A 24768-nucleotide genomic window follows, 5' to 3' on the forward strand; every position below is an offset into this window, starting at 1 on the left:
ATAATTCATAATGACTGGCAACTAAAAGAAGAAACTTACAGCAGCTCAACAAACTAACTAATTAGTCAATGAATAAATTCAGGTGAGTATCTTGGCTTTGTTAAAACAAATGTTTTAGCTTAAACAGACAAAACAGCTTTCCTTATTTGGATCATGTGTAATCTCTTTTAGATCTTAGTGACATAATGAAAAATTAAGGCATTAAATACACAAGTAAATAACTGGGAGGACATGAAAGTTTTATTTAAGTCTCTAAGACTTTTATTAAGTCTTAAGTACTAATATACTTAACATGCAATCTGTCCTCATCACATTAATTCTCTCTCTCTTTTTTACCAATGTCACTATCAAGAATATAGATTTCTGCTTCTACCTTGTGCTGCAAAAACATTTACACCTCATGATTGTCTCTTTGTTGTACTTGCGATGCTACTCTGTAGCAGCTTCTTAATTTTTTGAACTGATACAGAGTTACTGAAACACACCTAATAGTGGTCTGTACTCATTCCGTTTTGCTGACAAACACAGATACTCTTCAAGCTTACTTTTCAAGCTTATTTTACGTACTGTAGGCTTTGATGTCAATAAAGCAGTGGACATTGCAATCTTCACATTTTTATGTGATTATATTGAACTAATCGCTCGCACTCTCAATCAGTTCAGTGTTGCAGTAACTAATCATCCACTCAATGACGGATTGAACTATTTATAATCCACAAATATTTCAATAATGGAAAAACAAGTCATAAAGTAGGTGGAAACAAGAATTTATGACACTGAGTCATAAATATGTCTAAACCTTTATTCTCAGAGGATGCTACTTAGGAAGATGGAACGCGTTGAATCCGGAGTTTTACATACAGTACATACTGTAGTAGAATTCAGGGCTTGCACTACACAGAGATAAGAATATAGATTAAACCAGTGCATTAAGGAAGGTGCTCACAAACTATAATGATAGTTAATGGCTTAAATCATTCTGCCTGGACAGTCACAATAGATACCATGTCTAACAATAACAAGTGCATCAGAGAAGGCTATAAATAACACAGGAGACATGCAATCTGTGAGAGTTACTGTATACTGTAATGTTGATAATTGCCAAAGGTATTTGGAAGGATCAGGCAGCTATTGATTTATATAACAAAAGAGGCACCACTGAGATAAGGAGAGCAGGAGGTGATCAAATGCAGAGTGAAATTTTATCAAGTCAGCAAAAGCACAGTGCTGAGCCTGACCTCATTGAAATCATTGAAATAAGCACTGCTAAGCCTGCTGAGAAAAATGCATTTTCTTGTGCAAACAGGCGTTCTGAGCGTCTGCATCAGACCCTGCATGGTAAGTGAAATCCAGAAAACCCCATGTGTGTGCACACTCCAGGTTGATCTTCCTTTTGAATCAGTCACATACCTGCTGGTTTTTAATTTCCCTCTGGGTGTACACTTTATCTCAAGGCAGAAAGAGATGGCAAGTTTGGCTAGCCCGCATTCCTGCAGAAACCCGGTGCTCGATACTGTACACAGAGGAATCCTCAGGCCTTTTGAAAGTAGCTGGTCTATACTGTATATCTGAGCAGCAGAAGTCTTCTTCTCTAACAGGCAATCAAAGAGCAGCATCATTGTGAAGAGCACTTGGAGAGGGTTGCTGCTGCTACAGCAGATCTTTAAATACAAAGGAACTGGTAAAGGTTTATTCCATGCTGAAAAGAAACACAACGTTTCGGCTGACACCCGAAGAAGTCTTTTTCTTCTCTTCTCTTTTTTTTTCTTTTCTGCATGGCATAAACCTTTTCTCGTTCCTTTGCAGCCTACGCATGCTGACGCAGCTCCCTGCTTGAAGATCTTGAAATATGCCAGGCAAACAAGTGGGCTCATAGAGTTTCAAACCCGAACCCAGTCTGCAGCTGGTGCTGGGACAAGCCTTTGAGCCTCCCAGCTGTTTCGGGCTAAAGCAGTGCGTGTGGTTGTGGTCTGCCAGTGATCACTCAGCTCGGCAGATTTAGGATAAACTGCTTGACGCCGGCGCTGCTGGATTTGCCCGTTAATTTATTAGAATGCTCCCGTTGAGCTGAATATAAACCCCTTGTAATGCAGAAGGATGATATTTGTCCTAAAGCAGCTTCTACCCTCGTCAAATCCTCCCATGGATTTAGAAAAAAAAACTACCAATGAAACACATCATTGAGACTTGCAGGGGATTAAAGCTAAGATAATGAAAACTGGTTTCAAATGTATGGAAAGAAGAAAGATTAGAGGGGATTGGGTCATATTTTATTGTAATCACTAAAACGAGGAGAAGGCTGGGGCCTGCTTCGTCAGGCCTCGGTGTTGTGTACTTAACAGTTTGCAGCAGTGATACATGCTGCTGGAAATTAATTTAAACAGCAAAGCCTCTTTTTTCTTTCTTTGCTATGCTGGGTGTCCCTTGTGCGCTGCAGTCAGGGAGTAACCTGAACCCTTTTAGTGGCATCAGAATCCTGTGATTCAGTCATATCCCCTAGTAACATTTTTCTTGTTAATGTCTGTCTTTTGTGGGTACAAGTTTTAATTGGTTCTTTATCCAATCACAATGCTACTGGAGAAGTCAAATACACTTTCATGCTCATTCTCGGATTTAGAGGGGTCAGATCTTAGTGGTCAAAGTTGAATATGTAATGCAGATGAGCTATTAAAAATTGTTGGACATCTGTGCATGGCTACTATCCCTCATATGTTCAAAACAGTGACTTACCATTCAATCCGTTGCTGAGTTGTGATTGGCTGATGAGCTAATTAATATTCCTGCCCACAATTCATTGAACTTGTTGCTCTTCATTCCTGCCCTGATTTAAAAGGGAGTTCATTTTATCTACTGTATATGCATGTTTGTCCATATATCTAACCCACATCTTAAGTTTACAGTTCGTAATTGTATGCTTAGCATACCAGTCTGTCTATAATATTAATTTAATATATGATTTAAAAATGGAATATTTATATATTAGGGCTTGTTTTCTTCCTGACTGATATGTTAATTGAATTTTTGATGGAAGGTCAGAGACTGTTGTTTCTTGAGCTTTCCTTTAGTCACTCCTTGGTCTCTGTTGTAAGGAGCTGCTGCTCCACTTACAAGAATCCACTTCAAATTATTTTTATTCTGTCATTCAAGTTTTGACTTGATTCAGAGTTTCATTCAGCTCCTAATGTACATTGAAAGGCTGGTGTTTTAAATATCTTTGCATTAAGAGCTCACACATACCATCTGATTGAATGGGAAAGCTTGTCATGGAAGATAGCCAGGAAGAAACCACTGTTCTCTGAATGAACATTGCTGTCCTTCTTAAGTTCACCACAGAGCACCTGGTCAATTGGTCCACAAGACTACTGGAGGGAGTTCTTATCTGTTCTCCGGACAGATGAGTAAAAAACTTGAACTTTTGGGCCAAGATTAGAAACATTCTGCGTGGCAAAAACATTAGATTAGATTACCTAGCATGGTGGTAGAAATGTGATGCTTTAGGTCTGCTTTGCTGCCTCAGAACCTGCACATCATTGATGGAGCTTTGAACTCAGCATTGTATCAGCAAATTCCGGTGGAGAATATCAGGCCAATGTAACCCAAATGAAAGTCAGTCATGCAGCAGGACAATGATTTTAAAACATACAAAGTGATGTACAACAGAATTGCTGAAAAAAAGAAATTTTGCACTTTAGATGGACCAAGTTCTGACTTATATTCCACCAAAATGTTATGACAGGACCTGAAGTGAGCTGTTCATGCAACGAAACTCTCAAGTGTCACCAACCTGAAGCAGGTCTGTGAGGAAGAATAATCCAGATTTCATAAAGCCGATAGCGGAGACCGATAAACAGTTACAGGAAAGGAGTAGTTGAAGTCATTGCTGCTCAAGAAGGTGCCACAAGTTACAAGTAACCTAAGGGCACACAAATGTATTAACAGTAGGATATTTGCTGTTGGATCATTTTGTTAGTTAGATAGACCACTTTTTTTTTGGTTGAGTCGTTTTTTGGTTGATAAATGTTAAGTCAGGTTGTGTTAACCTTTTCTTAGAAATCTCAGAAAGATCTAATTATGTATTAGGTGTTAAGCAATATAAGAATACAGACCAACCTAGTGGGTTCACAAACAGTTTCTCGGCATTGTAGGTAGTTGAAATTAGCAAGACTTGGATCTCACTTGCACTTGAACTTTTGTTTAAAACTCACTTTTTTGTGTTGAACGTACAGTATAAGGATTTTTTTACTTTTCCACCCTTTTTTCCACTTCCAAGAGCATTTTCGTGATTTGATGTCCCCGTCTTTTCTTTTCGGTCTTTCTACTGTGGAATTGTGTTTTTCCCATATCTCTCCATCTCTATTTCTCCTTCTCCATTCTGTGTGTTATTCTCCATGTCAGTCTATCTCATCTCATCTCTCTCTGTGTACAATTTATATCTATCGATCGAGCCCCATTGCAGTCCATCTGCCTTTGTCCCCTGCCTCAGCATGCTGACAGGGATTTTTTCTTTCTTTTTTCATGGGATCCTTATGTGGTTCAACTCCAGGAGAAAATGAGTTTGCAGGGCGCTTAATCTTTTAATAGTTATCACACATCTATTTATTTTACAGCTCTGCTCACCAGTCAGTAACCTGTGAGAGATAAATGGAAGTGCGCAGAACTTCTGGGGGCTGTAGTTACAGTAGTTGGACTCCTGTGTTTTTCACCCCATGCCCGTGGATATAAAATTCCCAGCAGTGAGGTGTGCAGTAGCTCTGGATAAGGAAGGGGAGGTGACCAGAATCAATTTCCTCCTTGTGACAAGCCTGCTGCCTGAGCCTTGCCTGTGGCCAGGGGAGACCCACAGTTCCATTAGCTCTGGAGCTGGCGATCCGAAGCGGAAAATATTAATTGCGCCCACTGCCCACTGGTTTGTTTGATAGGAGAAGGGGGGGAGGAGTTGCTGACAGTCCATTAGCGAGTCAGGTGTCAGACTGGGCTATTGAGGCCAGAGCTCAGCAGGTGCTTAGCAGGTTAGAAGACAAAGAGGATCAGGAATTGAGGGAAGGCAAAACAAGACATTTTTCACGGTTAATTGTTTTGTAGACGTCACATTCCAAAAGCTTTTCCAAGGACTTGTTGTATTTTTGGATTCGCAGATGAAAAATAAAATAAAAAGAGGACTGAATGTCCAAAGACATTCCCTGCTTCTTCACCCAGGTGAGGGCTTTGGCATTGTTATAAACTTCCATTTCTGTAGTGCCATCATACGGGAGCACAATATGGGGACTGAGTATTGTTTTTTTCCAATTTCAACTGTGAATAAAAATCATGATGTCCCTGAGCAGAGCAGAGCTCTTTGGAAGTGACGATGTGACAGTGTGACCCAACCAAGTTGTTGAAGCTCATGCTCGTCAAGTACAGTAAACAGCTGCATGAGATCCTTGAAAATCCAAATGGCTTCCTCTCAGTTGTAACCTTTCTCATGATCTTTGTGTTCATGCAACTCAGATATTTTGCCCAGACACTTACAGTTCAATCTCCATTGTTCTTAAGTGTTAGCAGCTCCTTAGGAGTTGTCCTTATTACTCTCATATACTTAAGTCTGCTTTTATGTTCAGCTGACGTGATTGTCACAAATCACATAAATCACATTTCTTCAGTAGGAGACCAAAGTGTCCATAGGTTCTTTTAAAATCAGTTAGATACCGAGATAATGTGAACTCGCGTTCACACAAAAAACTTGAACAGTATTTGGGCATACTCCTTGATTATTAAACAGTATTCCTGCACTGCTGAGCATGTTTGAAGAAATCTTTTGAACTGTGCAAAAAGGAAGAAAATACAGCACTAAATCTCTAGAAAAGACGCGGTTGTTTTTTTACTAAAGGGAGTGTTGTAATGACAGGAAGCTTCTAACTAGATACAGGCTCAGGCAGTTTGTATTATCCCATGTGTAAGAAGTACTTAATTACTTGCAGTTATTTTTTTGTGTTGTGTACGTGTGTGTGAAAATGAATGAGAAAAACTGTTGTCCTTGTCCACTAATTAAGCTCCTTTTGCTTCCTGCGCTACATTCTGCCCTTCCTGTGATTTAAGATTAATTGATCAGAGGAACAGAAACCTAGCACCTGCTTTCAACAGGTTCCAACTTTCCCTTTTTAATTGGCCTCAGGAATAATGGCTGGAATTGAAGTCATCAGGGAACATGCAGTAGATTCTGAAGAGGTGCGTTATTAATTTCCATGGCAGCAGGCATGTTTTCCACCTTAGGGCAAAAAAATTCAATTTCTTATTAATACGTAAAACAGTATTCATATATGCAAGAAACTGTTGTAAATTGACAATTAGATGTGAATTTATTTTTAGTTTGCCTTCTCCTCATTGATTCTCCACTGTCATTCATTTCTGGTTTCATGCCAGCAAAACCTTATTATTCTATAATTATTTGTAGCTTTCACACTTTTTTTAAATTCTTTTTGTATTTTCAACCAGGCACAGAGACAGCTCCATGCAACCCTAGCACTTTCAGAGTTAAGGTCACGGTTCCCTCATCCTAACAGACAGAGGAGGGTTTCCTTTGACAAATGCTACAAGATGGTTCCTGCTGATATTCACTACCCAACTTCTCTGTTGAAAACAAAACTTCCCAAAGAAAATACAAATTTGCCGTTTGTGGAAGAATGGGTCAGGAGAGCTCTAGTTTATAGCTTCAATACTTGGCCCATATAGGGTGAATTTGGTAATTATTAGTTAATTTATGGATAAAAGGTAGAGTTGAGTTGCCCTTTCTCACAGGGGTAATTACATTTGTTTGGTATATACTGTAAAGGACTTCAAGGTGGAAGTTGGTGATTGGGTTTTTGGAAAAGTAAGTTTTTGTGTGAAGAGTGAACAGCAATAAAGACATTTTCACTTTACTTTTTCTGGGCATTGTGAGTTTTAATGAGCTTAAGCCCTGTGAGCCATGTTATGAAAAGTGGAAACTGCGACTGTTCAAACCTGAAACACAACCAAACCACTGATAGACTCCAACCAAATTGGTTATTTTTTTCCAAGTCTGTTTTGTCTCTCGGTGAGTTTACCTCAATCAGGCCTGAGCAGAACTGTACCGGTGTACAGTAGGTGCTGACTCCATGAATTGGCTAGCAGGCCAATTGACTTGTTGTGCTGGTACCTTAGTCAGTTATGTTGTGTTCTGGAAAACCTCCCATCTGATTTGTCATGATGACCCCAATGGGATGGGGGCAGAGGCTGATCTGCAAAGTTATTGCAACACCAATAGCAGTGGTACTGTAAGTCACCTGTGTTTTACAAACAGAATACTGAACCATCCAAATTCCTTATTTTTGAGAGTTTCTGCATATTGGGTCATGATCTTCTTGTGCTTTCAGGTGCTTATGCCTGACCTTTGTGCACCTGAGCAATGCAAACTCCCTTTGTTTCTGAAAAGAGCAGCAGCAGCATGATTACAACACAAACATATGGAGGTGATGCGTGAGTCATTGTATCTGATTATAATAATAATAATAATTGCTTACACTTATATAGCGCTTTTCTGGACACTCCACTCAAAGCGCTTTACAGGTAATGGGGACTCCCCTCCACCAACACCAATGTGCAGCATCCACCTGGATGATGCAATGGCAGCCATAGTGCGCCAGAATGCTCACCACACATCAACTATCAGTGGGAAGAAGAGCAGAGTAATGTAGCCAATTCATAGAGGGGGATTATTAGGAGGCCATGATTGGTAAGGGCCAATGGGAAATTTGGCCAGGATGCCGGGGTTACACCCCTACTCTTTTCGAAAAACACCCTGGGATTTTTAATGACCACAGAGAGTCACGACCTCGGTTTTACGTCTCATCCGAAGGACGGCACCTGTTTACAGTATAGTGTTCCCGTCACTATACTGGGGCATTAGGACCCACATGGACCGCAGGGTGAGCGCCCCCTGCTGGCCTCACTAACACCTCTTCCACCAGCAACCTTAGTTCTTCCCAGGAGGTCTCCCATCCAGGTACTGACCAGGCTCATACCTGCTTAGCTTCAGTGGGTTGCCAGTTGTGAGTTGCAGGGTGATATGGCTGCTGGCTAATTGTACTGACTTGTACAAAATGGGTGCCTTTTGTGCTGAGCGATACTGAAATCACCAAGAAATGAGAAGAGCGAGTGTGGAGATTAAATCCTGTAGTTTGGTCTGACTAATCATTTTGAAGATGTCACCTATGAAAATGTAGTGTATGTATTGAGAACCTGTGTACTTAGCATGGGAAACTGAGTTGTCTTATTTGTGTTCTGTCTGCTTTGTTTTCCGTTACCAAATTGTTTCCTTTCTTTTTTTTTGGTCTCTGGCTCAGATTGTTTTTGTGTGTTTCGTTCTGTGATGGATGTCAGATTGCGACTCCCATCATATTATTTGCAGGCAGCAGAAGTGTGCATTGGAAACGAACAGCAGAAGTAATGTAGGAGAAAGATCGAAGTGATTCTGTTGACTCATCACTGTCCTCATCTAGACAGTATCTATACAGTGCAGGGAAGCAAGCCGAATGCTTGGAGGTGTAGTGGAATGGAATGGAAATCGAGTGAAGTTAACATTGTTAAAATTATACAGGGCTATACTGAGCTGCCCCCAAAGCGTCAAGATAATTCGGAGTTCATTGTTTGCTGGATGAGGTGCACGCCACCCATCCATTTTCTAACTGTTTCATACATTTCAGGGTCACGGGGGAGCCGGAGCCTATCCTGGCAAGCAACAGGCTCAAGGTCATATCAGGGAACACGTAGACACAAACACAGACACCCACAGCAGGGCCAGTTATACCAGAAGCCAGTTAACCTACCAGTATGGAAACCAGAGCATCCAGAGGGAACCCACGTGAACATGGAGAGAACAAACACACAACATGCAGAAAGCACCCCAAGTCCGGGATTGAACCCAGAGCCCCAGTGCTGTAAGTCGGCAATGCTAAGCAGCCAGCAGCAATATCACACTGCAGCTCACAACTGCCAACCCACTGAAGCTCAGCAGGTGTGAGCCTGGTCAGTACCTGGATGGGAGACCTCCTGGGAAAAACTAAGGTTGCTGCTGGAAGATGTGTTAGTGCGGCCAATAGGGGGCACTCACCCTGCAGTCTGTGTGGGGTCTGTGTGGGTCCTAATGCCCCAGTGTAGTGACGAGGACACGGTACTGTAAAAAGCCGCTGTCTTTTGGGTGACACGTAAAAAAACTGATTCTCTGTGGTCATTAAAAATCCCAGGGTGTGTCTTGAAAAGTGTTGGGGCTGTTACCCCAGTGTCCTGGCCAAATTTCCCATTGGTCCTTAAAGATCATGGCCTCCTAGTTATCTATCTATGAATTGGCCTCATCACTCCGTTCTCCTCCCCACTGATAGCTGGTGTGTGGTGAGTGTACTGGCGCACTATGGCTGCCATCGCATCATCCATGTGGGGCTGCACATTGGTGGTGGTGGAGGGGAGTCCCCATGACCTGCAGAGCACTTTGAGTGGTGTGTCCAGAAAGGCGTTATATAAGTGTATGGAATTTTTTATTATTATTATTATTAACCACCGTTCCACACTTTGTCCATTTTATTTCCTATACATGGCCTCAGATTTATGGGCATTAGTTATTCATGATCCTTCACCCACAGTTCTCTTCTTTCACTGTTAGAAACGTTCTGTGTTGCCCAGGTGGCTGTGCAGTATTAGTACAGGTGGGACTATAGGGATCTACAAGGATCTACTGCCTTGTCTCCAACAAGGCAGTATACAACAAGGCAGTTTTAACATTAAAAAATGAGCTCTGTGCCTTTGCTGTGATTCTGAAAGCCCGAGGGAGCCATTATTTCCCCTGTAATGTATTACAGCTTTTAGTAACAAAGGTAGATTTAAAGACCATTATTTACATAGCTCCAAAAACCTGCAGAAACTCTGTGCACAGCATTGTCTCGGTATGGAAATAAATAGGACTGTGTTGCATTATCGCATTCCTTAGCAGTGCGATCGATTTCTAGATCAGGAAATAAATCACATATTCTGACTCAGGCACACTGCTGTGTGTGTGTCTTTTTTAAGGAGAAGTGAGGATCTGAGATCTTATATGCACAAATTAACTTCTCTTCAAGACAGAAGTCAATAAAAAAAAGACTAGTGTGTCATGTTTATTGTTTGGTATTTTTTGTAATAACTGCTCATTACAATTTTTTCATATCACAGGTACACCAAGAGATTTCATCTAACCAATTTTAATTTAAATTCACATTTTAAACAGGTTCCCCATTCTTGTTCTTTTAAACTTGGACACATTTTTTAAAATGTGCAAATGATCCGCTTTGCTGTTTGCCTGAAAACGTCTTGCTTTTGATGGTAACAAATAAATGAGGATGAGTTTTGTAAATGCTTGATAATTATTCACAACAACTGAAGACCTACGCTGTAGGTGGGTGTTTCTTGCACAGAAGTGAAATTTTGAAATTTAATAATGTAGTGGTTAGCATTGCTACCTCGCAGTGCTGGGATCCTAGGTTCAATTCTTGGGGTGCTATCTGTCTGGATGTTGTCTGTCCTCCACACGTCTGTGAGGGTTTTCACAGAGTGCTCTAACAGTCCGAAGACATACAGTACTGTTATGGTAATTTGCCTCAGAGAAAATATTTACCCTGCTTTTGACTGGCAACCTGTCCAGGGTGCATCAAAGGATGGGTGGAATCATTTTTTTCCCCTCAGGTAGTTTCTGAGGGTTTTGCCCTTTCCACCCTGAATTTTCTAGACCACTTTAAAACTGTCTGTACACTAAGAAGTCATACAAGAAGGAAAGAAATTCCTTGTGTTGTTTGGAAACTCCTTTTTTTCTTCCAGTAACCAGCTCTTAGAAGCCACACTTTGGTGCCAAGCAAAGTGCACCAAAAGTCCAGCCAACAACACTCAGCATGAACATTTCCATATTAATCAATTCCTGCAATTTCAGAATTCAAAGGTTGTCCTGCTGATTTTTAACACTGTTATTGTTTGTGGTCAGAGAATTGTTGCAAGCTGAAAAAATACGAGTGTCCTGTAGATAAGACAAATATCTTTTATTAAAACAAGAGGTCATGGCATATACTGTACATAATGAAACAGAGCACAAAACAAAGTTCTGATAACTTCCCATTTCTTGATATGTATTTCTCTCAAACTATCACTGGGGAAAGAGTAAGAAAAACACACCTGTCACTCCTTTTAAATTTGTTTTGCTATTGTTGTAATGTTTTTTCTAAATTTGAGTGGATGCGGAGATAAAACAGAAACACCCCCCATTGTGCAAGGAATCGCATTTACAGTACAAAGAAATCAGCTGGCCAGCGAGAGAGGGTGCCGGCCAGAGAATTCTGTCTTGAGGTGCCGAGAGTGCAGACAAATTGATTGGCCACAAGGCTGTCTGAACTGGAAAGACTCATCCAGTCCGCCGAGCTGAAAACCCCTCTGTGCTGTTATATATTGCGTTTTTCAGTCTAATGTATCTAATTGGGCAGGGCATTTATCCAAGGTAACATGCTAAGAAAATGCAGTGCATTAAAAATCCAGTTGAAAACACAATTTGAAATTGTAGAAGTGTAATGAGGTAGAAAGTTCATTGGATTACATAGTGCTGGAAACAATACAGAAATACAATAAATGGAGTGTAAAACCAATAGAGTAAATGTGCAGTGCAGTGGGGCTTCAGAACTATAGTCAGTCTGTGGGAGCCAGGGGCAGACTAAGGATCCACAGGTGCAGTCTCTGCAGGGACTGTACAGCATAGAGAAGTGATGATTAATCATGCTAAAATTGCAGGGCATCGTGATGGTTTCCTCGCATCCTTCCATCTTTTTTTTTAACAGATTTATCAAACACAGGGTTGCAGGAGAGCCGGAGCTCAGCAAACACCAGACCCCAGGCAGGATACCCCCCGAAGGGGATGCCAGGCCATCACAGGACACCCACGTACTCACACCAGGGCCAGTTAACCAACCAGTATGACTTTGGCTTGTGGGAAGAAACTGGGGCACCCAGAAAAATGGAAAGAACCCACAAGAACCCAGGGAGAGCATACAAACTCCACACAGACAGCACCCCAGGTCCAGAATTGAAAATAGGGTCCCAGCACTGCAAGGCTACAATGTTAACTACTGTGCCACTGTCCTCCCCCACTTTCCCCAGTTTCTTTTCCAAAGTTCTGCCATACTGTACATTTGTCTTTAATTTGCCTAACAATCTAAGAACATATAAAGGGTGATCAATCAGTCTTTTGGCCCATGCACAATAGCTCAGTATGCTTGCTTACAGGTCATGACATCAGACTCTCATCAAGCTGGTGCTCCCAAGGAAGTTAGGGGACGAGCTTCAATAACATGGCTGATTGCTCTGTTTCAGACACGCTCGTCCGAAGAAGGCTCCCGTTTTCCATTTTAAATGTGGCAGTCTCTTCATTTCACCTTGCGCGCTCTTGTTCGCCTTTCATTCTTGTAGAAGTCTTGGCTCGAGAAGGAGGGGATTCAGTTTGTATCGTGGCAGTTCAAGGGGGTGTTTTTGCAAGGCCAGCAATGTTCCTGGTTGCTTTAGTCTCGGCCCGACTCCCCAAGAGCAGCGCGATTTGTACCAAGCTGTAGTGTGCCAGTCTGGGCTTGTGACGGCCTTTCCCAAGACAAGCTTTTCGAAGGGCAGTCCTGATGTTTCGGGAGCCTCCACAGCAATGCCCCCTAGTTTGAGGGGGCACAAATAGAGGACGGATGCACATATCCGCTCGATAAGACAATCCCTCGACGTTAGGTGGGTATTGTTTGAGTCTGAGAAATGAAAACTATAGCCGAAGCAGTTCTCAATGGGATTCAGTGTGGAAAAACAGAACCTTGCAGAATGATCGGACAGGTGTGCGAGCTGTAATAGGCAGTGCAGGCAGCAGTTGTATTTCAGTCCCTAGGCTACAGAGCAGGAAAAGCAAGTCCCCCGACAGACTGCAGCCTTATGCCATTGGAAATGTGCTGCTCAGAAAAGCTCAAGCCGCTTCACAAACCATTTGAAGACAAGGCACATTTTTGAGATTATGAATGAGAAATTAAGGTAATTAATAAGGGTTTTACAGAATGCCACTGCAGACTGTTGAAAGGCAATTTAAAATACAAACTGATCTTTGACCTCGTCTGTAATTGCCTTTGTGTGGGACTTAACTAGATCAGATGATGGACATTGCTAATAGGAATTACAAAAGGCTGCTGTAATAAAGTAATTATAGTTACGACGTTTGTGCCTCTTGTGATTATAACAGCTTGATAAGGCCCATAGGACATTTTATCAATTCCATCAATAGTGGCATTTGTTGGCTCTTGTTGTGTTTGCATCTTTAATTAAACAAGATATCCAGGGTTTCTACAACAGTGTGAAGCAGCAATCACTACATTGAGCTCCTCATACAAAATCTATACCGAAGGGAAATGGTTTAATTTCCCCGCATGGTCTAACACCCGTGGGTGGATGTGTCTGCAGCCCTGCATGACACACAGGAACACACTACCACATCCTGTTATGTTTGTGTCTGCTCCTGTTTATGCTTCATAGTTGTGTTACAGTATATAGACCATGCATATCTAGGTCAGAAGTGCCCATTTTATTGTGGCTTGGCTCTGTATTATTATCATCACTGTCAGTTTCAATCACTGCTTATTCAATTCAGGTCATAATGTCCCGGAGCCTATCTCACTTTGTGCCCATTGCTTTCTGGAATGCACTCTGGACAGGATGCCAGTCCATTGTAGGGCACAATCTCACAAAAGGGCCAATTTTATAGAAGCCAATCAACCTAGTGTACCAGCATGTCTTTAGACTGTTGGAGGAAACCACAGCACCAAGGGGAAAGCTACACAACCCAGGGAGAACATGCAAACTCCACACAGATAGCGCTCCAAGAATTGAACCTGTGGCCCCTGCACTAACCCCTCAGTATTGCATTGAATAAGTTACTACCTGATATGACTCATAACAAAAGAAGTGACCTGAAAAAAGAAACCTGTGAAAATGTTTTCTCACCAGTCTCGTATTTTTGCTTCTGATAGTCATGTGACAGAGGATTGTCTTACTTTCTAAATCTTCATGACTTTGTCCTTATACAGTATACTATATTAGAAAAGTGTTATACATATTGATAAAGAAGGTGAAAACCTGATTATTCTGACTACAGATAGAGTGTGCCCTGCGTGCGAATTTGATTAAAAATGTGTTGATCGTGAATTCATTGAAATGTAGACACATCATCACATGTGTTTTATTGAGCTCTTCAGAACATTAGAGGGGATATAATGAGATTGAATATGTTGACTATACTGAGATTGGATATATTGGAAGCGTACCGTAAGTTGTGATATTTCAAATTCAGATCAGTGAGAGGAATACAAGGACATCGCTAGAAATGTGTTTGTAGTCCTTTCAGATACCAGAAAACGCGGTTTTATAAGGAGAGAAAGAGTGGATCACTGAGACAAGTTGTGGTGTCTGAAACACTAGGAATTTTCAGGTCTAGCCTTGATTCTGCTCTGAAAACATCAGTGAACAGGAAAAAAATGTACATTGATGGGCTGAATGGCCTGTTCTCATCATTTGCTTTTCTTACTTATTTAATATGCAGCTTGAGCAGCCTGAAATAAAAGAAGTATTGAAAAGAAGTGACAGTGTGTGAAGGTTATCACATGGTTATCCATACTTCCTCTACTAGGTGATGTTATCTGACTCGTCCTCATTACAGGAGGAGTGAAGACAAACGATCCTGTCCCTGTCCAGCACCTAAAGGATTCTAACCTAGTTAAATATCATTGCTACTTGTATTTCAGTTTGGTGTGTGTTTTCATATCCAATGTCACTGTTGAAAGGATATTCTGGGCACAGTTTTGAGTATCTTTCATTAGAACTGCATGTTGTGTAGCAGTAGAAGATACAAAACACAATTTCAGTGGGCCTGTGTGTTTCTTCTTTTCTTTTCATGCTATTCTTAATACCCTCTTAAGTGACATTCCTATTGCAAATAACTTTATGACTAGAGAAACACTGATTCAGGAGTGTGAAAATATTGTAGATTCTGTAAATACTGATACTGAAAATGTCTGCAATTTCCTAAAGCTAGCTACTGTTGTTGCTACAATGTAGTGTACAATTAATATTTCATTGGGTCTGACGGTGTTTCTGTAATTTGATGTTTGTTTAGTGATATGATGTAAAACACCAAACCTTAATGTGTGAGCTCTTGTTTTGTAACTAGCTGGAGGTATTTCCCAAAGCTGCCTTAGTGTGTGGTGTACCCTTTCTCTTTTTCTTGATTTCCTTAAAGGAAACAGCTTTAGAAAAGCTTTTGGTTTCACAGCTAGCTGCTGTAGTTGTGTTTTAAACTGGTTTGAAGTTTGGTACCTGTCTCATCCACTTTATTCCTGGTCTGTTGCCTACATTCCCAGAGTTCCCTCACTTGCTGCATCTTCGGCCAGTGTGCGTGGCCCGGTAGCGTTGCTTCTGCGCTGGCTGACTGAGCTGGGGCAGGTGCTGCTCTGCACAGAGAGCACTGCTGATGTCTGTCAGCGCTGAGGCTGCCTGGTGTTCTGGTATTTCTGGATACCCCTGCATATTCAGAGATCACCCAAGAATTGACAGCCCCAGAATACAGTGCAATGCTCCAGTAATACAGGATACAAAAACAAAACATTTCTGAGATACAGGAATTTGGTTTTTTTGTTCTATCATATGGAATGTGTACAAAGGAGGTACAAAGCCTTTGTTCCTTCTCTTATATCCTTAGAACATAAGAACACAGTGACATAACAGAAGGTATTTGTGGCCTGTCTGGTTTGTTTGATTTTCAGTACCTTAATGAAGCAGCGTTTTTTTTTGGATCTCTTCCATGTGTCTCTAAATTGTCTGTGCACTCTGTGATAAACAAGAATCCAATCCAATAGAATGTAGTCCCACCCCACTTTATTTCCTGATATTCCAAGGTAGTCTCCAGGTTGTTTTCTTGTACATTAATGTACATAACATTATGACGTTATCAGAAGAATGAAACGTGAGTCAAGTGAGTTTGAGGATGGGTACAGTCAGTGGTTTTCCCACTACAAATAAGATAAAACAATTAAAAATAAAACATAGTGCTTGGGTCCCGGGTTAAATTCCAGAATTGGGGTGCTATCTGTGTGTTAGTTTGTATGTTCGTCCTGTGTTTCTGAGGGTTTCCTGGTTTCATCCCACAGTCCAAAAACACACGGATAAGTTAATTGACTTGTGGGAAAACTGGCTCTGGTGTGAGAGTGTGTGTTTGTGTCTGTGTGTGCCCTGTGATGCACTGGTGTCCTGTCCAGGGTGTATGCTGTCTTGCGCCTATTGCTTGCCAGAATAGGCTCCAGCTCCCCTGCAACCCTGAACTGGAAGAAGCAGTTAGAAAATGAATTAAGAATAAGACATACTATATATTCCCTGTGTTTTGTTAGGGGTGAATAATAAAGTTTAAATTTGAATTTGAATCAAGGTTTACAGTATGACTTTTTCCCTTTAACAGTGAAATGAAACCACTTCACACCTATTTGTGCTTTTTTACGGAACTCACAACACTTTTGCTGCAGCCAATATGGTCTCTGTTACCCTCCAAATTTTCAAATTTTTGAAAGCATTTTCCTCTGCAAATTCGTATTGGGAATCTGGCATTGGGTTCCAAGCAAATGTTAGTGTCTTCTTTCTGAATGTGAATTTCTATTTGAAATTGTTTGCTTAAATATACAAGCTCTTACAGGGAAAGACAAGCAGTGACTAAGCTGCATCCAGCAGAACATATTGACTCTGTCAGTGGCTGTGAATAGGACACAGTCTGATTGTGTCCATCTGTAGGACTGTAGCTGGAGTTGGATCTGTCAGCTCAGGCTGAAACTTAAGAAATGCACAGATTTCATAGGGTGTTTTACAGTATACAAGTGGTGCCCTAGGCCAGTAACAAGCAGTGTATTATTAAGTTTGGCTTTTATATTGTACATTTAAAGTTTACTGTTAGAGGAATTATGGAACAAGTTTGGCTTCAGGCACAAACAGAAACTTAATGAGAAAGCGGTTTAGGAGTTGGAGAAAAGGGTCTATGTTTGTGATTTATTAAACAGAAATGTGTTTTGGTCTGATCAAAATGAGCTGCTTACCTCATAGGGGACCAACATCCATGCATTAGAGAAGACTTCAGAACTTGATCCATGATTCATCTTCCATAAAATACTGGTGCGAGACATACATTTATTCCATGTGAAGACTGAAGCTAGGAATCTTCTGAGAAATAAAAATACACTTACTCTGTTTTTACTCATCGGTCACATTAATAAATCCACTTACCGGTACCATTTCTTTTGGTCTGTCCTGCATCGTATTAAATCTTTTGAGTGAGAGTACGAAGGGGGAAGGAAGATTGATCTAAGAGAACTAAGCTGGGGTCACTAATGAAAACAGCCTGACTAGGGCACTTTTTAATGGCAGCATGTGATAAATGAACTCCGAAGGATGAATATCTTCCAGACAGGATCATATATACACCCTGCCAAGGCCTGACTCTCTTTCCAATTCAGCGCACAGGACTCCAGATAGTGCTGCCACATTTGGAGAGCTCTGTTGAGAGCATGTCAAGGCGGGTGCTCATAATGGACAATAATACAGTGCCCTGATAGAATAAAAGGAGCACATACAGTACAAACATGTGAATTATGACAATGAATAAGAGCTAATTAATAGCAAGAGCATGCTCTTCAACACATCAGTCATTACAAAAGAAAACCTTTTAGGGTAATGGTGTCTTAAAAGTAAGCAGAAACTATGAATGTTATCTTTTAAATTGTGCCTTTAAGGAAACATCATCTCACAGTAGAAAGCAGCACCACTTAACCAGATATCTAATTCTGAATTTCGTATTTTTACATCAAATTTTCTAATGTTCTAGATTTTATGTATAAAATGGCTTTTTTTGTCAGCAATATGCTCAAGTGGCTGACAGAGGAAACTGTCCTGTTTTAGTAGTTTTTTTTACTATTCCAGATAAAGCACTATACAGTATGTGGTGTTTACCAATATAGTATGTCCCAATGTCTGGCTTTTTCCCTAAGTATCTGGATATGGTACACAAACAAGTCTGAGTCAATATTGTGACATAGAAATCCAGCTGTAAAATGAAAAAGTGGTCTCTATTTGCAGCACAAAAAAGAAAAACAAAACAAAGAAAAATCAAATGCTCTCAGAGTTTTAGCTCCATGTCTTTGTGTAGCCCTCTCTAGAAATAGCCGAGCAGCTAAGCTGGTTATTGGCTTCTAAACAAAACCACTTTCAAAAAAGTCTCTAATCCGAAAAACTCAATATCTCTCATCTCAGCTCTGCTCTCTGGGAATCTCATCCTTCAGGTTTATAGTCTACTTCTGATTGGTCAGCTGACAGAGGATGGCAGGTCATTCCCAATTGAACTCTGGGGAGTGTGGTTCAGATGAGAACTGTCATCTTGTCTTTGCCTACTGACCTCTTCGAGTATATTCTGAATCAATTACTTTCTCTTAGAAACCCATGAACAATAATGTCAAGTGCTACCACACTTGTAGCTGCAGCCCAGATAGGTGCCCTGTCTTACAGATGCAGTATGTAACAGGTGCAATTTGTCTTCAGCTGGGACAGCACAAAATATGTGAATGAAGGACTGATTATAGACATTGTCTTTTGGAGTAGTTTAGAATGGCTAAAAGTGACTGTCAGTTTGAATGAAAGTTATTTTGTACATTTAATAATAATAATAATAATAATAATAATAATAATAATAATAATAAGCACTATCTGAAGAGAAATACAGTAAAACATAATGAAATGCCCTACTATCTGTATTCTAACTATGAATTTGTGTGATAGGAAGAAAGGAAATCAATGTTTTTTATTTTGAGAAATCCCGGCTTGAATAATCAAATGGTCACTTCATGCATCATGCAGAAGTTCAGAACTGATTTTACAGTATTGTACAGGTTAGTTATTGATTTTCAGCATTAAATAAATCAGATGATCAGAAGTGATTAATGCTTAGAGATTAATAGTATTATTTGTAATTATAAATAATAGAACATTTAAATTAAAAAAATGCTAAGCATTTACCTAAGAATGAGCTAATCATGGTGGCTATTTATGTATGAAAGAGTATAAATTGTGATCTGTTGTGACTGTATGGGCAGGTTTACAGCCCAGTCCCGAGGACAGAAGAGCCAGGATAACAGTGTGAGCTGCAGTGAGCAGACTAAATGCAGTGTGACATTGTGTAGGCCTACTAGGCAACCAGACCAGGAAAATTTCAGTCTGTTTTGTAAACGTATGTGCTGTACTGTATGTACTGTAGATCATAGATTACAAGACAACAAAGAATCTTTCTCTCAGTATTTTGCTACAGTACATCAGGCCAATGCTTAGTGCACTTTAGGCACTCTCCTGGCATGGGCTTCATAAAGGGTATTCACCTGTCATAACAAGGCACTAGCATTCAACATTTGGGATTGCTGAGTCTTTCACATGACACAGCACTGTTCACTTCTTCCTTCTGAAGGAAGGAAAGAGATATTCTGGTCTCCAGCGTGGAGCTCTTTCTTGGTCCAAGAACACTGAAGGCCCAGGTGCTTGTGATCTGGACTGGACATGTGCATTCATGTATCACATTGGAGCTGGAGCGTACTTTGCCCATGGGCCTTTTATTTTTTTGAAAGGTGGGTAAACTCCTGTTGAAAACAAGATAAAATAAATAATGTCATAAAAAAGGTCTCTAATAAGAGGAGACCATTCTGCTCCTCTACTGTAGCTCATTTAGCTAATTTATTTGAAGGTCCGAAGAGCCGTATGCATAAGCCAGTAAAAACAAAAACTTTACAATGGGACCAAATTGTTGCTCTCAAAGCGGGGCAGTATACATTTTCATGCATGTACATAGGAGAGGCAGTCAAAAATAAAAAAATAAACATATACTTTGAGTTCCTAATCTTTTTAATTATGCATCTTTTACAGCTTTCTATTTGTTTTGAGTGCATCATAATGACTAGTTTAGCCTCATTTCAGCAAAGGGAAATTCAATATCAATTGGTATCAGTGAAAGCTGCCTATGATTTGCACATCATCAAAGAGCTTTTTAATTTATTGTGCCTATAAAATGCATCCTCTTCACTTCACGTTACTTGCAGTGGAAAGCTGGGAAATCAATAGAAATCTTTAATCTGCACATTGGGACTTGTTCAAAACATAGATTTACTGATTCATTCAATCATCCTTGCATTCATTGTCACTAATCAATCATCATAGCATCTTTCTCTAGTTTATTGCACTTACAACCAGTCAGGAAAATGTAGCAAAAAAATGTGTAGGAGGGTAAAGGAAAATTTACTTTGCATGGAGGCATAAATATTTGAAACAGTCAGGTGTCTTTGAAATAAACGAGATGCCTCACTTCACACACTGAGAACTTCTACAGAGTTTGTAGGTCACCTTCATTGTGAGGTTATGGTCTCTGAAGCCTGCCAGTTTTTTTCCCCCAATACAATAAAAAATAAATATCAGGGGTCCATGTGAGAAAAGCTTTTTTCTTCCACAAGTGAGAAGGGCCGAGACTGCAAGTCAGGGAGATTATAAATGAATCTGTCAGGTTTTTTTTTCTCCTTTTCCCCGAAGCTCGAGTTGAGGAAGAGACGTGTCCCTAATGGTCAAACATTCCGAATGCCAAGAAATCTGTTTCTGAGACAAACCCTTGTGAGCAATTAAGCACGGAGCGTCTGGTTTTTGCCGTCTGTGTCTCATCTCGTCAGGTCAGGACTTTCCCTGAATGGTTCAAATGTGCTTCACGGTCATCCAGTGTTGTGACGCTATTCTCCAGCAGAGTCGTGCGAAGTTCCACCTTCTTGAGCGACAATCTATTTCTCCTCTCATGGGCCAAAACCTTCCAAAGCATAAAACCTCTGCTGACCGGAGCAAAATATGGAGAAAAGGTTTTCTCCGCAGATAATCTGAAAAGCGCTACTGTAACTCAGATGTTGTTCAGAGGAAATCCTGATTAAAAAAAAAAAGCTTAAGCCAGCTGATTTTAAAGCTGGTCGAGTTGATGTAAATGACAAGACAGATGGCCTGTCTTCGTTGTCGCTGCAGCACCTCGAAGCCGAAGAGATAAGATTGGGGTAGAGAGGAGCCTGAAAGCACTGTGCTTGTGGAATGGGTCTTGCTTCAGCATTCCTCTTCTTTTGAGCTTTCCTTTTTTGTTACAGGAGCTGTCTAGGACCCTGAAGTGATAAATGCTGTGTAATGGTTTCTTCCAACTTCAGCTTGACTGTGTTTTTATCATTAAAACGTTAAGCCCTAGCCATTAGGAACACATTACCCTGGGAATAAAAGCAATCCGTCGTACGGATTGAAAAAAGATTCTATTTTCATAACCTTTATTAAATCCCTGCTATACCCAAGTGAAAATGTGTGACATTTTCATCAAAATGACGGCCTGTTTTGTCATCCTGTTTTTTGTCTTAATTTGGCATTTTAGGCTGGAGGTGTGTGCCAAAGCCTTCTTTGATTTCTTGTCTGAGTGGGACATGTTTTTTCTTTATCCAAACCTTCAGCAGTATTTCGTGTTTACAGGCTTGCCAAGTAATTGTATGGTGTGCCTTCTCAAGACCACATGCTGAACAGTTGCTCTTTATTCATTGAGGTTTAAGCTCATGTCCTCTTCAAACCCCTTTGCACTTACAGCCCAGAGCCACACTGCATTCTTTGGTTTCAATCAAACTGAATGTGTGACACTCCCTCTGGATGAGAACAAACCAATTGCAGTTGGTTCCTATGCATAGTGATAGTAATGTTGAGCAATGCAGGTTCCTGTTTTTTGAGCTGGGCAGAAGCACCTTGGTCAACGGTGAAGAACAGTGTGCATTCTGGGGTTTGAACTCACAACTTTCTGAGGTCAAGTCCGGAGTCCTAACGAAAAATCTATCCTGCCTCTTTTTCAGTAGTTTAGACAAACCTTTATTAAGACAGCGAAGAGGCATGATTCAAATTTGTGAACTTTTTTGATGTAACTTGCCTGAATGATAACTTGTCTGTAAGGACTTTACTGTCAGAACCCCCCTCTCCCCTCACGTGCAGACACGCACAAGGAAGGATGAACCAGTGAGTTGCGGCATGGGCAACTCACCTGGAAGCATGATCTTTATACATTGGCAGGCAGAATGAAGGGAGATTAGGATTTGACCTTGTGGCATCACGTGGGGGCGTGTCCAGTGTGGAGGCGGAGCCCTGGTGGAAGGGTGAGGCCTTGCCTTTGTAGTCCCAGCTGTCCCGGCTTCTACAGCTGCCACAGCTGGGCAGGTCCTATACAGGCACACTGGACACTCCCCAAAGGGACGGGCAGGGTCATCCCCTGGAGGGGGAGTTTACACCGACAGTCCTGGATGGGATTGCGTCCGCGTTTTCTTTGATGCTGCATGAATCAAATGGGATTGTGTTCAGTCAGTGACAATCAGGAATTTAAGGCAGTCCAAACAAAGGAAGAATAAGATAATATTTATTTGGCTGGCATTTTTATACAATGGGATAAAAATGTAAGAAATGTACTAATATAATAATAAAAATTAAATGAAACGACTAGGCCATCTAGCCCATCAAGCTTTTTTGTGAGTTAGTGGCTAATTGACCTGAGGATATTTTCTAGCTTGTTCCATACTCCCGCAAGCCTTTGTGTAAAGAAGGGCTTTTCATCACTGCAAGTTTCTAGTGATTTAGTGCTATAGAAAACATTTTACGTTTTCTCAAAATATCTCATTGACCTGGTTTAAGCAATGCGGCTAGGGGGTGTTTGAAGACCACTGAAACTCCCTGTGTAATGCTTAGAAATCTGATGCTTTCTGTCCCAACTGCTTCTGAACTTAATTTCCACATGAGCCCTACTGGTCTTGTATATAGTCTGGTCTTGTAATATATTGTATGTAGGCTTGAAGAAGTCTCCCTCCCCTTGAGATCTTATCTTTTCTCAAGTCCCTTGTTGTTCTGATTTTGGGATCTTTGTGTCCTGCAGGAGGCCTGCAGGGGGCTACTATTGTGGATTCCCTGGACACTCTGTACATCATGGGTCTGCAGGAGGACTATGAAGAAGCGAAGGAGTGGGTGGAGCAGCACCTGGATATGAACTCGGTAAGAAGTCCTCTTAGCCCAGTGGTGGGCAGTTCTGGTCCTGGTGGACCAGTCTGTGTGTCTCCAGGTTTTAAAGGTGTCTTCAAAGCACCAGCAGCTGAAGAGCTGGGAGAGGCGGTTTGGTGGGTAAGAGCTGTATTGGAATGAACACCTGCTAATGAACCCCCCCCCCCCCCCCCCCGCACACAACCTCACACACACAGTATCTCCACCTCTGCATTCCCCACTCCTCACACTAGTCTTCACCTGCCTGGCTCACAGATGTTACATCTTTGCTGAGAAGAATCTGGGCTCCCCACTGAGAATACCGTGCCTCTTGCTCCTTACTGTCAAGTGAAGACCTGTTTCTAGGCTATACTGTAAGTCAGAGACAGGCTTGTTGGAAAATGGGGTGGAGATTGTGAGGGGAGATGTTTCTCAAGTAACGTATCTGGGTATCTCTAAAAGGCATCACCCTTTGTGTAAGGAAGCACTCCCCATTTCCAGCGCTAAATACTCTCTTCATTTACAGTACATGTCTTCATGGTTTCTTGATTCTTTGTTCCTAAAAAATCCCATTTCAGTAACATCAAAACTGTCCAAATATTTTAGGATTTTCAGTATTTCTATCAAGGGACCCCAAATATTTGCATGTATTGAAAACTGAAATCAAGTTATTTTAATCTGTGCTTGATGTAGGTTTTGCAGTGACTGCATTGAACTGGGACAGAACTTCTGTAGGTCAGAACTGGATCATAACGAAGATTGTTTATGTAGCACAACTGTTAGAATGTCCAAAAAAGGTTGGAGTGCCTGTTTTAGACTAGCACAAGCAAAGAAAAAATGTCCAACATTTTTTTATATTAGAAAAAGAATATAGTTACATCTCTCCTCGAGTCAAAAAATCTAATCCAGGCATGATAAATAAGGCATTTAGCTCAAAACAATTGTCAGTTTGATTTGTACATAAAGAAAAAGGCAAGGAAATACCATTTTCCAATTAAGATATTTTCAATAGGTTCCTTTCTGCTTTCAGTAATGCCTGTCATTTCCAAGCATGTCAGAAGGGATCATTATAAAAAATTAAATAATGTTAATGAAAAGTACAAAAAAGCCCATCTTAAATGCTTTTGTCAATAAGAATAATAACATTAACCTTTGAACCTAAATTTCATTCACCTTAAATTGGGTTACTTTATTGACTGGAGTTTTCTGACTTCAAGTAAAAGGTGACCTTGATTATAGTCAGTGTTGTTTTTGTGAGAGGCGGCTTCTTTTCTTGTGCTTTAGTGACAAGGGATTTAATGAACATGAGGAAAGCCAGATTCTTCAACAAATACTTCTGACTGTTTGGAACAGAGGCCATCAACCCAGGCCAAATAGAAATATCCCTACTGTTAGAACCAAATAAATCTAAAGGGCTTATTGTTTTTTTTAAATGGTGAAAGAGCACTTCAGCTTTAAGTCATTACATGTAAAATACATTACATACTGGCTATGTGCTTCACAGATACAGTTTACATTCCAGGACTTCCAGGACATTCCAGGAATGTCTTATACTTATAGACTGAAAAACTAGATCTTTTTAGTCTTGAACAGAGATAACTCCAAAGGGAT

The 24768-nt window shown here is 40.7% G+C and overlaps 1 protein-coding gene across 2 annotated transcripts in view; it reads left to right on the forward strand.

Annotated features, from left to right (window-relative positions):
* LOC148820629 (mannosyl-oligosaccharide 1,2-alpha-mannosidase IA) overlaps positions 1-24768 on the forward strand; it is a 214072-nt gene that overhangs the window by 107482 nt on the left and 81822 nt on the right. For both annotated transcript variants that reach the window (XM_088932790.1, XM_088932791.1), the window contains exon 3: positions 23057-23172. In XM_088932790.1, coding sequence (XP_088788916.1) covers positions 23057-23172 — 116 coding nt within the window. The remainder of the gene's footprint in view (positions 1-23056; positions 23173-24768) is intronic.

Source organism: Atractosteus spatula, chromosome 14 (assembly GCF_055471065.1).
Source record: "Atractosteus spatula isolate fAtrSpa1 chromosome 14, fAtrSpa1.hap1, whole genome shotgun sequence".
Lineage (NCBI taxonomy): Eukaryota > Metazoa > Chordata > Actinopteri > Semionotiformes > Lepisosteidae > Atractosteus > Atractosteus spatula.